The sequence below is a fragment of the Scatophagus argus genome, chromosome 18 (assembly GCF_020382885.2).
Source record: "Scatophagus argus isolate fScaArg1 chromosome 18, fScaArg1.pri, whole genome shotgun sequence".
Taxonomy (NCBI): Eukaryota; Metazoa; Chordata; class Actinopteri; family Scatophagidae; genus Scatophagus; species Scatophagus argus.
Window position 1 is genome coordinate 2,646,628 of NC_058510.1, and position 15,150 is coordinate 2,661,777.

A 15,150-nucleotide genomic window follows, 5' to 3' on the forward strand; every position below is an offset into this window, starting at 1 on the left:
ATGTTACTTCTTGATCACCTGTATGTCCCAGACTACTTTGTCACAGAAAATATCCTGACAAAATAGGGACAGAGAGTTCAGAGTTGTATCTCGTTTTTAATTTTTTCAAGGATCATGTACAATCATCAGTGGTCTATTCTGTGTTTAATGTACTATTCATTTTATCTGTAACAGCTTTTCTATAATAGCATAATCTCAAAAATGAAAAAATAAACCTAACATCGGCATCATTCCGACTGCTTTTGACAATCACGTACTACAACGGATGGTTGGATGGAAATGTTAGTACGGACTGGAGCAATGATGTACCTCAGGTACAGGCACTCAGGGCGGGTAGCTTTCAGTACGTTTATCAAATATTTTAAAAAATATTGAAACAGCTACTTGTTGCCAGTGAGCTGAAAGATTCTAAGAGCTGTAGAGCTGAGTGATAATTCTTTCTGGGTAAATGCAGCAAGTAATTCCTTTCATATTATACAGTCATTTCATCTTAAATCAGTATTAAGATATTGATTAGAGTAGTTTTAAAGGCAAGGAAAATAACAGTAAAGGCCTTCCCAAGTACATCATAAAGCTTCTCTTAACCTGTAAACCTACCAGTAGACGAGAGACTCTGATAGCATCGGCTTTGGTGTTTAGAGATTGTGGAGACCAGTCAGGATACCAAAGATGAAATCTGAAGCCTAGAATAAGGAGGTGGGGGTTGACACACTTCACCGCTCTGCTTAAACTAGAGCACAACAAGACTTGCCTTGACCTGCCCAGACTGGAGCTCACCTGGTGACAGGGGGGCTGAGGGGGAAAGCAAAGGGCAGCAGAGAGACGCTGACGAGGAACGACGAGTAAATGAAAGTGAACTTTGTGTGTATATGTTATGGTGGAAGGAGCTGGGAAAGCACATACAGGAAGGAAGAAGGAGGAGGAAGTATACAAAGAAGAGAATAGTCTTGTCCTTAGAATCAAAATAGTCTCTCTCAACTTTGAAAATTTTCTTTGACCTCCATTGCAGTCCAGCTGATGTTGCCATCATACACCGTGTGTTTGCTTTGTCTACACCAGAGCTGAAAAAAATCAATGGAATGTGGGGCCTTCTATCTTCAAGTGATAACAAAAAGAGCTGATGTGTGACCTTATTTGTGGATGTTTGTCAATGCATAAGGGTTACAAAGGTTGAAGAATAGCAGCTCTGTGTGTGTGCGTGTGTGTTCGTGGTTCTGTTACCTACTGGAGTCATTTTCTGGCACAAACAACTTTGTTGGAATCCCACTGCGGCCAAACTTCATTTCTGAAGTCCTGGTTAGGGTTGGGAGTTTAAGGTGAGAAGTGGATTGGTTCAGGTTAGGGTTAGGGTTTGGGTTTGTGGCTGAAATGTCCTACAAGGAAATCTGTGTAAGAGAGAGTGTGTTTGAAAGCAATAAGGGTGTCAAAGCGGCAAAGGAAGTGAGCTCAGACAGGAAGCTGGCGCTGAATTAGAGGAAGTGGTGTGGAGCTGTCTTTGATTTGCACTTCCTCTGCTGGTGATTGGAGGGAAGAAAGGAAAAGAGAGGAAGGTGAGATTAAGAAAGGAAAAGGAGAAGACAGGAGGAAGAGAAGGAAATGTAGAGACTGAAGATTTGGAAATCCCGTTCGAAGAAAGGAAGGGAAAAGTATTGAAAACAAATAAGATGGTGTGAACTGTGTGCCGAGGATAATGTATATTGTTACAGGATTATTACAGGACAACATGGAGGAAGGGGAGTGTAACAAGGAGGGAGAAGAGGAAGGGAGGGAGGAGATGACAGAAAGTGGAAAGGACATGTGGTTGTGGTGGTTTCCCATATACTGTAATCACCTCTGCTTTGGTGAGAAGCATTTCACTCATCCAGTCTGGGTGTGTGTGCTTGTCTTTGTGTGTTTGAATGTGTGTGTACGCACACAAATAGACTGTTTTCCTGTATGGATTTGTAGGGTGCAGCAGGGGTTGTCCTTGGCACTGGATGCAAGTGTGATTACTCGCACATACACACACACACACACACACACGTATATATCTTTGAGGCATTTTGATTTTGTTTTGATTTTTGCATCTCAATGCTTCCTACTTGCTTATTCCAACCCTCAATATATTTTGACTCGATTTTTGTCAACATGAAGCCCCTACAGGCTGAAATCTTTATTACACCCTGCGATGCGTTTGATGAAACAAGCTATGCATATGATTTTACGATCCTGAGGTTTGTCCTGAAGTGGATGCTTATGAAAAATACTCCGATCAAATTGTTTCATTTTCTTGGGACAATCCGCCTTTTGGATTACATGGATCAGTCCTGACACTGACAGTTTCCCCACTGCGGGACTAATAAAGGTTTATGTTATTTTATCTTATCTTCTTCACCTGTAGCAAGAGAAAGGAAAGCTTATGGACTCTTCTAAATGCGACTGTTGGAAAGGCTCTTATTCTGGGGTGCCTGAATGAATGGGCTTTCATCATCATCTTTGTGTGCAAACTTAAAGTTAGCCCCTCAGTGGCTCTAGATGAGAGGTCAAAATACTGGGAACTCTCATCTGGACATCATGAATGTCTGTACCAATTTCAGGGCAATCTGGAATAGATATCCAGATAGTATCTTGCTCTCAGTGGCGTGGCAGTCATGCAACTGATGGACACAGCTGGCATTTGGCTCACACACACACACACACACGCACACAGTTTGACAGCAGACCATAACAAGTCGTGGGAACTCTGTTTTCATGGAGCATTTCTATCAACTTCTGTGTGTGTGTGTGTGTGTGTGTGTGTATTTTCTTCCTCCCAAGTGGTATTTTCCCCTTGGAACACTTTCACACGAAGAGTTCCTCTTATGTGGTACCAGCGTGGCGTGCAATGGACAGTTTTTCATCTTTGTGTGTGTGTGTGTGTGTAGCTATGTGCATGAAGATACTAGTAAGTGCAGATGTGTATAAATTAGACTGTTGGCTGTATAATGTTTGTGTACATGTGTGGGATATGTGTGTTATTGGATGTATGTACACACTCCCATAGAGAACATAAGCAGTTGTGTTTTTCACTAGTGTGTTTTCTAATGTAAACTTTATTTAATCAATCAAGTCCCATCAACAATTAGATCACATTTTGAAGGGAGACTTGAGTGCATATAAAATAATGTGAAATACTCGAAAACAATAATACACTGAATATAAAAACATTTAAGATCGAACATAAAACGAATAAATATTTATATGTGTAGTTGTTTCTTTCTTTACTGCAGGACTCTGAGATGATGTTCCAGCCTGAGTCAGATCAGATGTCTCCAGGTGAATCCAAGGTGAGAGAACACACACGAGCACGTTATGGTACGGTATTTATATAAAGGTAAAGGAGCAGATAAACACAAAATAAATTATCATTCTGCTGAGTGTGTTAAGAGTCAACTTTTTCTAAAAGAATACTAATTAAAGTACGTGTGAAAATGACCTTTCCGCTTGGACTTGTGGTTGTAGTCTCCGCCTCTGGACCTGATTGACACGGGGAAGGGACTGAAGGTCCAGACAGCCACTCCTCATCTGGTGAGCCTGGGCAGCGGTAGGCTGAGTGTGGCCATCACCGTGCTGCCACTGAAAGAAGGTAACACACTCACACACACGTGCAGCAGAGAAACACATACTCCACGGTTTGGGATTACCAGGCCATACAATAACGATTCGTCTTCCCTCGTGGACCTGCCTCCCATCCACATCCTGCCCTCACTGCTTTGTTTCTTCCCCACTCTGTTTCTCCACTTTTTTTTGCCCTCCCCCTAGACCACCTATCACTTCGTTTCCATGGTAACGGCAGAGGTGGAAATGTGTGATAGGGGAAACTTTAGCTGGGTCGCAGTAAGTCAAGACAAGGAGCCAACACGACTTCCTCCCACAGGACTGAGCATTTATACAAGTTACTACATCCACATCCCTGATTATTTATCTTTAATTGTACAAGAATTTCCCTCCAGGGATTAATAAAGGAATTCTGATTCTGATTCTGATTCTGAATTGTCACTGGGGATGAAAGTTATCCCACTTATTGGTTAGTGCACAGACTAAACCCACCGTTAACAGTGCAAAGAGGACAACACTGCACCCATTCCATTTAAGTGAAATGCACTTTATTCCTGAGAATGTTCATACAAATTATGTCCTGCAAATGCTGGAACAAATTATGCACTGTGTGTATGACCTAATGGTGGTGTAATTATAGTTATTTATAGTCTCTCTACCATCAGATATCCACAGGTGTCTTGCACTCCTTCTCCCTGAGTCACACTCCCCCTTTCTCTCTCTCTCTCTCTCATGCACACACACACGCATTCACATTCATTCACTCATCAGATCAGCAAGCCACAGGCGCCATAGTTTTATTATTATTCCACTTACTTGGCCAAACATGATAGCGGAGAGATGTGAGCAAAGACAGAAAGATCTACAACATGATAAAGTGAGTGATGTGCTTTCAATAGCCTGCAGACAGTAGATAGAACACTAATGCAAACTGACTGACACTGGAGCCAAAGCATTTAAGTTATTGAGCATCTGTCCTTAGTGGGAAAACACTGGTGGCTTTCACATACACATGCAGAGTTAGCATGTCCTGTGTGCATCACAAAGCTCTCATTATGCAGAGAGACAGACACTTTTTGTTTTGATTCCACACGGAGAACAGCACAGTAAAAAACTGCACTGGCTTTTGAGTGAATGGTTTTATTCATCGCAGCCAGTGTGCAAAATTATTAATTGCGGCAAACCATACCTCGACATGAAAGCAGATAAACTGATTGGTTTCTCTTTTCAGGGTAAGTGATGATGATGATAGGTAAGTCTAAGTCCAAAAAGATAAAAGTCTCCATTGTTATGCTTCATGTTTCACACCATTACTTTTCTTTGTGTAACTGCCACCACATTGCCACACACTTTCACAATCTTCCAGCTTGTGCGCCCCTCCATCAGAAATGCCAACAATGTGAACAAGTCATATGAGGAGAACTGAGGACCCATTTGTCTCCAAAATGTGTCTATGGAAGAAGAAAAACCCTGTTAAAATTCAAAACACTGAAGTAGCCCTTTAAAGTGTGGTTCACAGACCACCCGTATGGTTCTAAAGCACTTGTAAAATGGTTTTCTTTTAGTCGTCAGCTGTCCACAGAGACATGCAGAGCTGCACAGTGGCTGACACACTCTGCTGCTGATGATCACGTGTGCATTGCTTGATGTTCCAGGGGTGACCCGCATAGGCCGCGAAGACGCCGCGGTTCCTCAAGACATCACTATCCAGGGGCCTGGGATCGAGGCAGAGCATTGTCTCATCAGCAATGAAGGTTAACGTCAGTTCACTTCCTCCAAAATGAATTCATAATATTGTCAGGCTTGTGTATTTCCTGTACCAGCATTCTCATTAAAGTACTGGCAAGTTTGTCTTACGCTTGCTACCAAGTTTACATCTTGACTTTGTTAAATGTGCGAGGGCCAATGACTCCTCCTTTAATCAACAAGCCTTTTAGTCTTAGATTAATGTATAATCTTAAAATCTTGCTTTTATTGAAAAAAAGCTACTGAGTCTACTGAAAGCAAATCTGTCAGTGAAGTCAGACTGCAACCTTTGAAAACGTTATAACAAGATGGTTTGCTGAATACCATCACAGAAAGCAAAACACTTAAGAGTCTTTAGTCTTGTTTTGAGAGGATTATTGTAATAAAAGCTTCAACTTAATCGGTTACAGTTACCACATTACACTGGCATGATCTTTTATTTGTTTCAAAGAAAATAATGTTTGAAGATAAATATGGGATTGAGTGAACTATTAAGCCAAATATCTTTCAGGACATTGTCAGTGGAACGTATAAATGAAAGAAAATTATCTTTGACGAAGCGGGGAAAAGCTGAGTGGTTGATTACATTCTTGAGGTTGTTTTTGTTCCTGTTGGGAGGCAGCATGTGTAATTACTACACAAAGCATTCAGATCAAAGCCTCTTAGTAAAGATACAAATGATTTTATAGGCATGTTGTGCTTAAAACACGAGGAGTCATCTTTCAGCAGGGGAATAATTGAGTAAATCTTTGCTGTTTTGCTTTGCTGTGAAACTGTAATAGTGAATACTTTGGACTGGAAGCATCCTGATCCTGTGCACTTTCTCATCATTACTGATAACACAGGAGGGGTGGTGACCCTGGACCCCTGTGGTCACCTCTGCAGTCTGGATGGAGTACAGGTCACCGTGCCCACACCACTCACACAGGGTGAGATATGCACACAGCACACACACGCACACACACGCACTCACACATGCTGTAGCTCGGTTTGCCTGCACATCAGGTGTTTCACACACAAGCTTTGATTTATCGCCATCTACTGGTCAGTAAAAGAAATGGAGTGAAAGTTGACTTAATTGCATGGAGTGAGTTCATTTTCAGTATTTCATAACTTATGTGTGTGTGAGCGAGCGGGGTTAGGTTGTGGTTCGGTTAACTTGCATTCCTTTCGGAGTGTGTATCATATATGTGTGTGTGAGTCATATGGGTACAGTTAACACTGTGCTGATGTTTTGCATGGAAACGATGGGGTGTACAGTATGTGTGCCTGTGTGTGTTTTCACATAAATGTCTGTGTGCGTGAGCATTTCCACATGTTTGTGTGTGTGTGTGTGTGTGTGTGTGTTTTGAATGATGTAGTGCTCTTGTGTGCACCTCTGGTTTGGTTTAATTTGTCGTGGTTTGGATCAGCGAGCTACTTGTGAGTCACAGCTTCCAGCAACTGTAGAGGAAACACTACTCATCGAATTCGGTTGTAGTAAACTACAGATAAGTTTCTCTCTCTCTCTCTCACACACACACACACACACAGAGTAGTTTCACAAATTCTACTGTATTTCTTCCCTTATCTTGGTGTCCACTCCTGCCCACGTGTCTGTTTCTCTTCTCTGTCTGCCAAAGTCCTGGTCTGTTTATCTCTAGTCTGTCGTTCTTCTCTCTTCTCCCAAACTCCCGTCTTCAGAGCTCTGGCAGATTCACCAGGGTTTCCTTCTGCAACTGTTTACACTTTTATGTTTCATTTTTCTCCCCTTAATAGCTTAAGCTGGGGGAACTGGACTTCAGTTTAAAAGCCAAGACTTTTCACTCGTCCTTTTTTATACAACATGCATGTCCATCCTTTCTGCGTACGCTTTTCTCCTTTTCATTGTGTCCTGTGTGGCCTGACCATTTTGAGTTAAACATTGACAAACCTGACTTATCTTCCCGCTGTGCCTGGCTGATTCAAATATTGACAATGTTTTGTTGTGATTACACACACGAGGCGAGGACATTGTGAATAAGCAGGGGTGGAGAGAAGGACTGAAAGAGAAAAAGCAATTTAAGAAAGTCAAAAGGGCACAGTTTGGAAAATCATGGAGAGACAGAGAGAGAGAGAGAGAATATCCATTAGCCTCGGCTGAGTTAACCGCAACCACAAACACACACACACACAGAGACACACACACACATACACACTGTGGGGCAGTCTGGAGATGATTAGCTATGTTTAGGAAGTGATCTGTTCTGTATTTGGGAATCCTGAGCTTGACCTGGAATCACGTTGGTGTCACTCCTAACTCACCAGAACAGCTGGAGGTGCCATGTTGAGTAGTAATACAATCAACAGCATAATAACATCCATCTCCGCACGTCCGCTCACATTTGAATGGAATCAGGGTGCATCCACCCTGGTCTGAAGCAGATGCAAATCTTGCTGCTGAACACAGCATTCCCTCTCTCTATCTCTAGTAGCAGCTGTGGGTTCATCTTGTCTAGAAAATGTTTGCAGATGACAAAGACTTGGAGAGAGACTCCTAACTTAGGCTGGGGGTTCAAAATATCGGAGATTTTTGTCTCGTTTGCTTTGCAGTGTTATCTTTCCTGTCCAAATTCTTCCACTTTGTCTTTAGCCAGTCAGCATAACCTTTATCTAATTTTTACCCTTTCTTTATCGTTGTTTGTCTCAGAAGTCAATCTGTTTCAGATAAGATAGGCCTTTATTAGTCTCTTAGTGGGGAATTTCTCAAATTTACTCCTTAATTATTTAGGCTGTCATTTAAGTGGGATAAAACCACCGGTTTTAGAACGTATATTAGTCAGTCTTTACAGTACACCTGGTTTGGGTTTAAACTGGTCCAAGGTATGTAAGAGACGAGAAAGAAAGTAGGTAGGTAGACAAAGAAACGCCGAGGGGGCGTCTACCAAATACCTCACCGTCTAATGGCCTTTGAACCTACCAACTCCAGAGAGGGGTAATGGCGTTATAAGCGGTTAATCCACAAATGTTTTTTTAAATTTCGTACGCTTGTAGTTTTCGCATAATATTACCATTGAAAGCTATAAACCTACAATAGCGATATCGTGTTTACTGTAAGCATTTAAAATCGTTTGCTCTCGTAAATCTCGATTCTCTTGCCCCTGTTTTTACCGAAGGATGGTACAGTCCAGGACTCAGACTTGTGGATGGTAAATCAAGCAACTTTTCTTCCACACAGTCAAGACGCCAAGAGGAGGAGGAGGCAGGCATCAACGCAGGGACCCGGCCGGAGTGTAACGTTAGATAGAGCAGGAGGTTTTTAGCTTTCCGAGAAGTTCTTGTCATGATAATTAGTCAAACGTTTAAAGGCAGAAAATAGTTTTTTCTTGTCGCGATAAGAACTCACTGAATGGGACTCAGAAGGTTTGTAACGGACCTTTGTTAGCTAGCTCTTTTTAAAAAAGTAGCTTTACGTTTGTTGGGACACCTTTAGCTTTGCTTAAATGCGCTGTATTTGAGCTGCTTTCTAATACCTGCTATTTTTTTCTTGAATGAATTAGTATTTAACATCTCGCATCTGTTGTGTCTCTGGAGATAATCTTGCATGCTATCTGTCTGTATGTTAGTATTTTGAAAAGCTCTCAGGCTTCACTTCTCTCACTGACACCGATGCCAGTGATGGCCGATTCATCTTCAATCCGGTGGTCTTTGGCTGCCTCCTTTTGTGTTTCATCAACACTTTTCCTCACAGACGGGGCAAAGTTCGCCATCAGCCGATGTGTTTGTTTATTTGACTTTCAAATGAGCAGAGTAGGCTGCTTTTACCAGCCAGTCGTAAACAACATTTGTTCCTCAGTTGATGTTATTGATTTTGCTTAAAAAGAATAAAGCCCTTCTGATTGGCTGCAACGGAAATCACCATAAATACAAGCCTAAATACCATCTGTCACAGATCAATGGAAATAATGATGCATTGGGATGAAATCACTAAACTGATGTTTATTTTTGAACATTTGGCCATTTGGCTTTTAACAAAGGCTAAAAGACTGTAAAGCACAGCTTCACGTGCCTTATTGTTTCAGCAGGAGTGCAGGTGTGAATCAGTGCTGAATCAGTGCAGTCCAACCCCCGATTCGCTTAGCCAAATGTTGGAAGTGTTCCATCACAAGCTGTTTGTTTTAGCATATTGTCTGCACCTGTAGAAGTAGGTAACTTTGGTGTGCATGCCTCGGGCTCATAGATTAGCTGGCAAGTTCACAGACAAGGTGTGAGTGCATGGAACAGAAAGGAGCCCATGGCTATGAGGACAGGCGCGGTGGTCAGGATACCTGACACCTGAAAACAAAACCTGCTTCATTGTCCTGCATGTTATTGTGTCCACAGGTCTTTGTTTGCCTGCCTCCAGCACATTTGGGCTTTTTTAAAAAATGTAAAAGACAAACAATCTTGCAGTAAAAGCCAGATAACTGTGTATATCTTTCTCTCTTTTTTTCTGATTGATAATAGCCAATACCCAAGCCTGTAATCTTCAGAGGTGAGCTGGGGGTTGATGCTTTGTAGATGAGATTTGAGATAGAGCAGAGAAACGATACCTGCTGACCCTCTGGTGAGGAGCCAGATTTTGTGTGTGTGTGTGTGTGTGTGAGAGAGAGAGAGAGAGAGAGAGAGAGAGAGAGAGAGAGAGAGAGAGAGAGAAAGTAAGTGAGAGTGAATGACTGAACTAATCTGCACCATCTCCCTTGAGAAAGTCCAGTCTGTTTTTTTATGATGTTACTGCTGGACCGTTTTGTCCCAGAGAGGGTTATTTTGTGGTTTTGAGGCCAATTAACACTCCCACTGGGATCTGTGTGTGTGTGTGTGTATGCATCTTTTCACGATTGAGTAAATTCAACTTTAGTTAGGTGCCATGCAGATTTTATGGATCACAGCAACAATTTAAAAGCAAGCAGTTTTTCAAATGTTGTAGACATTTTGATAAGATAAATGGTGGGTCTGACTAGGTAGCAGGTGAGTGAATTTCACTGACATGGGATCCTTGTAATTGGTTTATTTTTCATTCTAACTAAATGGTCTCAATATGGCAATTCCTGCACTTATGTTAACTAAACATAGAAACAGTTTTGAGTTTCCCCTTCCATAACACTGTGGTAAGAGTGTAGTTTGGGTTCACTCAGATCTACATGGGAACAGAAATTGGCTCCAGACGTGATATAGCTCCTACATCTGTGTCCTCAAAGACTCTGAGGTCTGACTTTGTAGATCGCAAACTTTAAATTATGCTATAAATGTATATACAGACTGATTTCCAGTTCTGTTGTTGTTGGAGATGGTCTGCGCGTGTGTGTAAGTGTGTCTTGTGGGCGCAAGCCTCGACATAGGAGGCAAAGTCAATTTAAAGAAGTAAACATGTGAAAGAGATTTAACAAATAAGTTTGTGTGCAGAGGGGAGTGGGCTTGTGTTTGTGTGCTGGTTATTTAGAGCAGAAGACTTACATTAACGTTAAGCTATTTTGATTGGATGTGGCAGATGCAGGAGGAAAAGGTTGACTGCAACCGTAACAACTGAGGGAGAGGAATATGAATTATCAGCTTTTATCTCTCACAAGTATTTGCTATTTCACTTTTAATCATTTAGTCTATAAAATGTCACGGTTTCCCAGCTGTTATCAGACTGCTGCTCAGCCAAAAGCCCAAAGTTCATCTTCTATCAAAAACAAGAAAGTAAAGCAGAAAATCCTAACATTTAAGAAGCTGGAACCAGCAAATGTTTGAAATCAACTGAAACAATTTGATGGTCAATATAGCTGGCAATCGGTTGTTTTTTTTATTTTCTTTTTTTGACCTACAAGTCAGTTAATCAACTGATGGTGGCAGCTTCCTAACAGACGGTTAAAACACCGAATTTCTCTGTCTTTGCTTCTTTTTCTCTGTCAACACACACACAAATTCTGCAAGTATTTGTTGATGGTGAAGATAGGAAGGAGGAGAGGATTAGCTGGTAGTTATTTGTTAGCTAAGAAGCCCTGAGAGGAAATGAAGAAGAGGGGAGGGGTGGGTGAACAAATCAGGGCGACACACTTTACCCTGCTCTTTAAAGGTGGCACATGGTGAGGCTCTTGAGGGTAGAAAATGAGATTTTTACAAGTGTGTGTGTTTGCTGTTGTGCTAAATACTGAGAGTTACTGTGAGTCATTAAGCAGACACTGTTACAGGACATGTTACCACATACACACAGAATACACTCACTGTTTTGAACACACAGAAAACAGATGTGAGTAACACACGTTACTCACTTCTGGCAGTGAGGAGCACATATTATTACATCTTTCTCATACTAACCTTCATGGTGACCTGTGTGTGTGTGTATTTTTCTCTCCTTTTACCCAGAAGACACCCACCTTTTGATCTCTCTGTCATGATGCCACTGCTTCGCAGTTTGAGCCCAAACCTGCAAGATTGTGTTTACACGAGTGTGTGTTTGAGAAGTTCAGAATCCAGCTGTGTAGACTAAACACTTCTTATACCAGTGTTTTCATGTGTGGTGTTAGCTCCACCTCACGACTGCACTCTGGTCTCCCCCTGTGTTGAGAAATTACAGCTTTGAAGGCTAAATAGCTCTCTCAGCACTCAAAGGCAGTGTCTAGACAGATATGACCCCTTTTAGATAAGTCATAATCTCCAATTTGGCTATTAGGATGACTTTTCAGAGGAGATGTTTGTGAGACTGGGAAAGGGGGAAAGAGAGATGAGAATGAGAAAAGGGGGAATAAAGAAAAACAGTTTTGACATTTTTCCATTCGGTCTTTTTCCATTCGCTCTCTCGCTATCCCCCTCTTGCCTCAGCGGCTCCGTCTGAATTCAGGTCCAAGGAATCTGATGTAACTGTAATGGAGCTATTAAGGAGGTGCTTTTTTAGCCTTTTACACACACGCTAACACTGTGGGGGTTTACTGTAATGCTTGTGTGAACCTTCTACCCTCAGGGATGAAGGAACGGAGGGAGCAAAAGAATCAGAGGAGAATGTGCACATCAGAAGACAAATGAGAGAAGTCTTGTTTTTCCAGTCAGTTGGTCTTCTTGTGATTTTCTGTCCTCTGTCCACTCCTCAAAGTGTGCATCAGTGTGTTCATTTCTTTTCCTGCATCAGATGTCCTGTGTGTGTGTGTGTGTGTCAGCAGCACTGCTGTCTCTCTCCCTTCCCTTCTGAGATATTTGGACAGCTGTGGCTGACTGTGTGTATTAACAGAGGTTGTGACCCTGACATCTTGTTTAATACATGGCCTTCTCAGCCTAATTGATGGCCAGAGCAAACACTGTGGTCTGGAGCGGTCCGGCTGTGCACGAGCTTGTGCAAGTGTGTGTCTAGCTGTGAATAAATATCCCAGGCTCGTATCAATTTGCAGATTTGTGTCACCATGGCGTAGGTTTATCGCAGTATGTATTAGTTGTATTTTTGCTAATAAATTCTGCGTCTGTGTTTCTTCTCTCCAGGTTATTCCCTGTGTCTGGGTAAGTCCTATTTCTTCCGGTTCAACCATCCTGAGGAGGCCAGCAGAATGAAGAGCATGCTTCCACAAAAGAGCCCTGTGTCTGCTTTAGCCTACAACACAGGTACACAAACAGGAGGGGTGATAAACCCCTTCCCTGACCCCTGAACTGCACTTGATCCCTGTCCTTTTTTTCCCTTTGTTCCTCCTCTCTGCTTTTGTTCTGCCACAGCACCATCTCCTCCTCTGCCTCCCCCATTCCCTCCCTCCCTCTTCTGTGTGCTTTTCACCTATTCTCCAGCTGTAGTTTTTCATCAGCTTTTTCCTGATGAAAAATATTTGCTCCTATCTGCTGTCAGGGATCATGACCCAGACAGGTGTGTGAGATTTTGGTGGGGGCAGGTATTCCTTTCAGGGCTCTCATATGTCTCTCCTAAACATAAGCTTTCACTGTCGCACATATGCTAAAATTTAAATTCGAAGCATATTGGTGTCTTTTTATAATCTGGTGCCTCTTATTACAGCTGGTCTTTTTCATGATTGATCATGTGTGTGTAATCTTTACTCTTTAAACTCCTAGGTGTAAGGAATGCTTTCCTCTCTCCTCCAGCTTCACTGATGTCTTCATAAAAATGACTTCCATCTCTCTCTCACACATGCACACTTAGCAAAACTCTCCATAGCAGGCAGCCAAAATCTTGACCGTTATCGTCCTCATTGCCAAGACTCACACTCTTGATGTGTACACCTATAGTGAAGACTCCCACTTGAAGTAAAACAAGCCGGGCATACAAAGGAAAAGTCAGAGCTGATGCACGCCAGGCCTCGGGTATAAATCTGCCCATGTATGGACACAAACACCCTGCATGTGTGTGTCTGTCTCTCTCTCTCTCTCCCTCTCCCTCTCTGTGTTTCTGGATCTTATGATGTCTTTAATTTTCTGCCCCATTTCTCTCCACCATGTAAGGTTCGATATTTTTTCGCACAGGCTTATATTCAGCTGTGACGTGTGCTGTGAAGTTTCTCTCACAGTGCAACAAAGCAGTAGTAGCTGAGTATTCTCACTTGTGCTGAAGTTCTTTAACACATATGTGCACTCTCAGCATATGGAGCATACACATTTTGCGTGTTCCTCTCAGACGGGCTCATGGTTGGAAAGCTTTTGAGCATGTGTGTGGGCGTGTGTGACAGTTAAACACTGGGTGGTCTACGCTTGAACATTGTAACAGCTTCTTTTCCACATAAAGCCACAGATGGATAAAAGAAAACAAGGCATGTTTCTCACATGTTGCTTTCTCCTGCCTAAGTGTTTTTACCTGTGTTTTTGATGACAGGATACTCTTTAGAGTGGTTTATTTTTGAAATTCTGCAGAAACTGGAGCTAGTGTTTTTATGCAAAAAACTCTTGAGTAGACTTCAGCACTATTGTACCAAGCAAAAAATAGTTCTTGGCTCATTTGTTATGGTAAGATTTTGCAGGAAGGAAGTAAAAACTGACTCAGCTGAGGTTTGGAAAGAAGACCCCCTCGCTGCTGAAACTGCTTTAAATCAGAGGCTTTAGGAAGGGCGGGGGGGGGGCCTCTTGAGGGTATTCAAGAATATTATGTGGTCTTTTTCATTTCCCAAAATCCTACTCTGTGGAGCTGAGCTCAAGTTAGGGTTAAATTGTCTTGGATCTAATGGATGGTTTTGTGTGAGGGTGTATTTGCATGCAGTGTGTGTGTGTGAGTGAGTGTGAGAGTTGAAGCCTATTCTGGGTGATTTGCTGCCAGTTGTGGATTGTTTGGCTTGGGTTTGTCCTGCCAAGGACCCCGGTTATGAATAGCTGCAGCTTCAGGTACATACACAACCTCCCTCTCTCTCATTCTCTCTTCTACCACCAGTTATTTCTTTTTGCCCCTCCCTTTTTGCCTTCTCTCCCTCTTTCTAGTATTTTTTTCTCAGCTTTCTACAAGCTAAACAGAAAGCTTCTACTACTTCTATATTATTTATCCCTGTCCCATTGTTGTCCTCTCTTTACCCACATTTATCTTAAAATTCTGTTTTCCTTGTTGTAACATCTCCCTGTTTCTCATGAATTTTCACTTGTGTTTTGTATCTATACTTCCCTGTGTTTTCCACTTAATGTCTTTTCCATTTTTGTTCTCCCACCTCCAGACTACCTGAAGTTCAGCAGTGACTATAGCCACTCGGTGGTAGGCGGCACCAGCAATGCGAGGGGCATGCGATCGGCCTCTGAGCTGCGGGACTTGATGGACACCCTGCAGCGCAAGAAGATTGCCCTGGAGAACAGCCTGAGAGCCAACGGGAATGCCAACCCCTCCTACTTCAGCGTGACACAAGTCAGCCATTATTTAGCTCCTCTTCGGGATTTATGATACTG

General features: G+C 42.3%; 1 protein-coding gene across 6 annotated transcripts in view; it reads left to right on the forward strand.

Annotated features, from left to right (window-relative positions):
• The window catches only part of phldb2b (pleckstrin homology-like domain, family B, member 2b), a 36,779-nt gene that overhangs the window by 3,710 nt on the left and 17,919 nt on the right, over positions 1 to 15,150 (forward strand). For 4 of the 6 annotated variants that reach the window (XM_046371621.1, XM_046371622.1, XM_046371623.1 and 1 more), the window contains exons 2-7: positions 3,249 to 3,305; positions 3,481 to 3,604; positions 5,232 to 5,330; positions 6,168 to 6,251; positions 12,772 to 12,891; positions 14,925 to 15,109. In XM_046371621.1, coding sequence (XP_046227577.1) covers positions 3,249 to 3,305; positions 3,481 to 3,604; positions 5,232 to 5,330; positions 6,168 to 6,251; positions 12,772 to 12,891; positions 14,925 to 15,109 — 669 coding nt within the window. Of the gene's footprint in view, positions 1 to 3,248; positions 3,306 to 3,478; positions 3,605 to 4,807; positions 4,829 to 5,231; positions 5,331 to 6,167; positions 6,252 to 6,696; positions 8,704 to 12,771; positions 12,892 to 14,924; positions 15,110 to 15,150 lie in introns of those variants that run through there. The other 2 variants (XM_046371624.1, XM_046371627.1) reach the window with 2 other exon arrangements.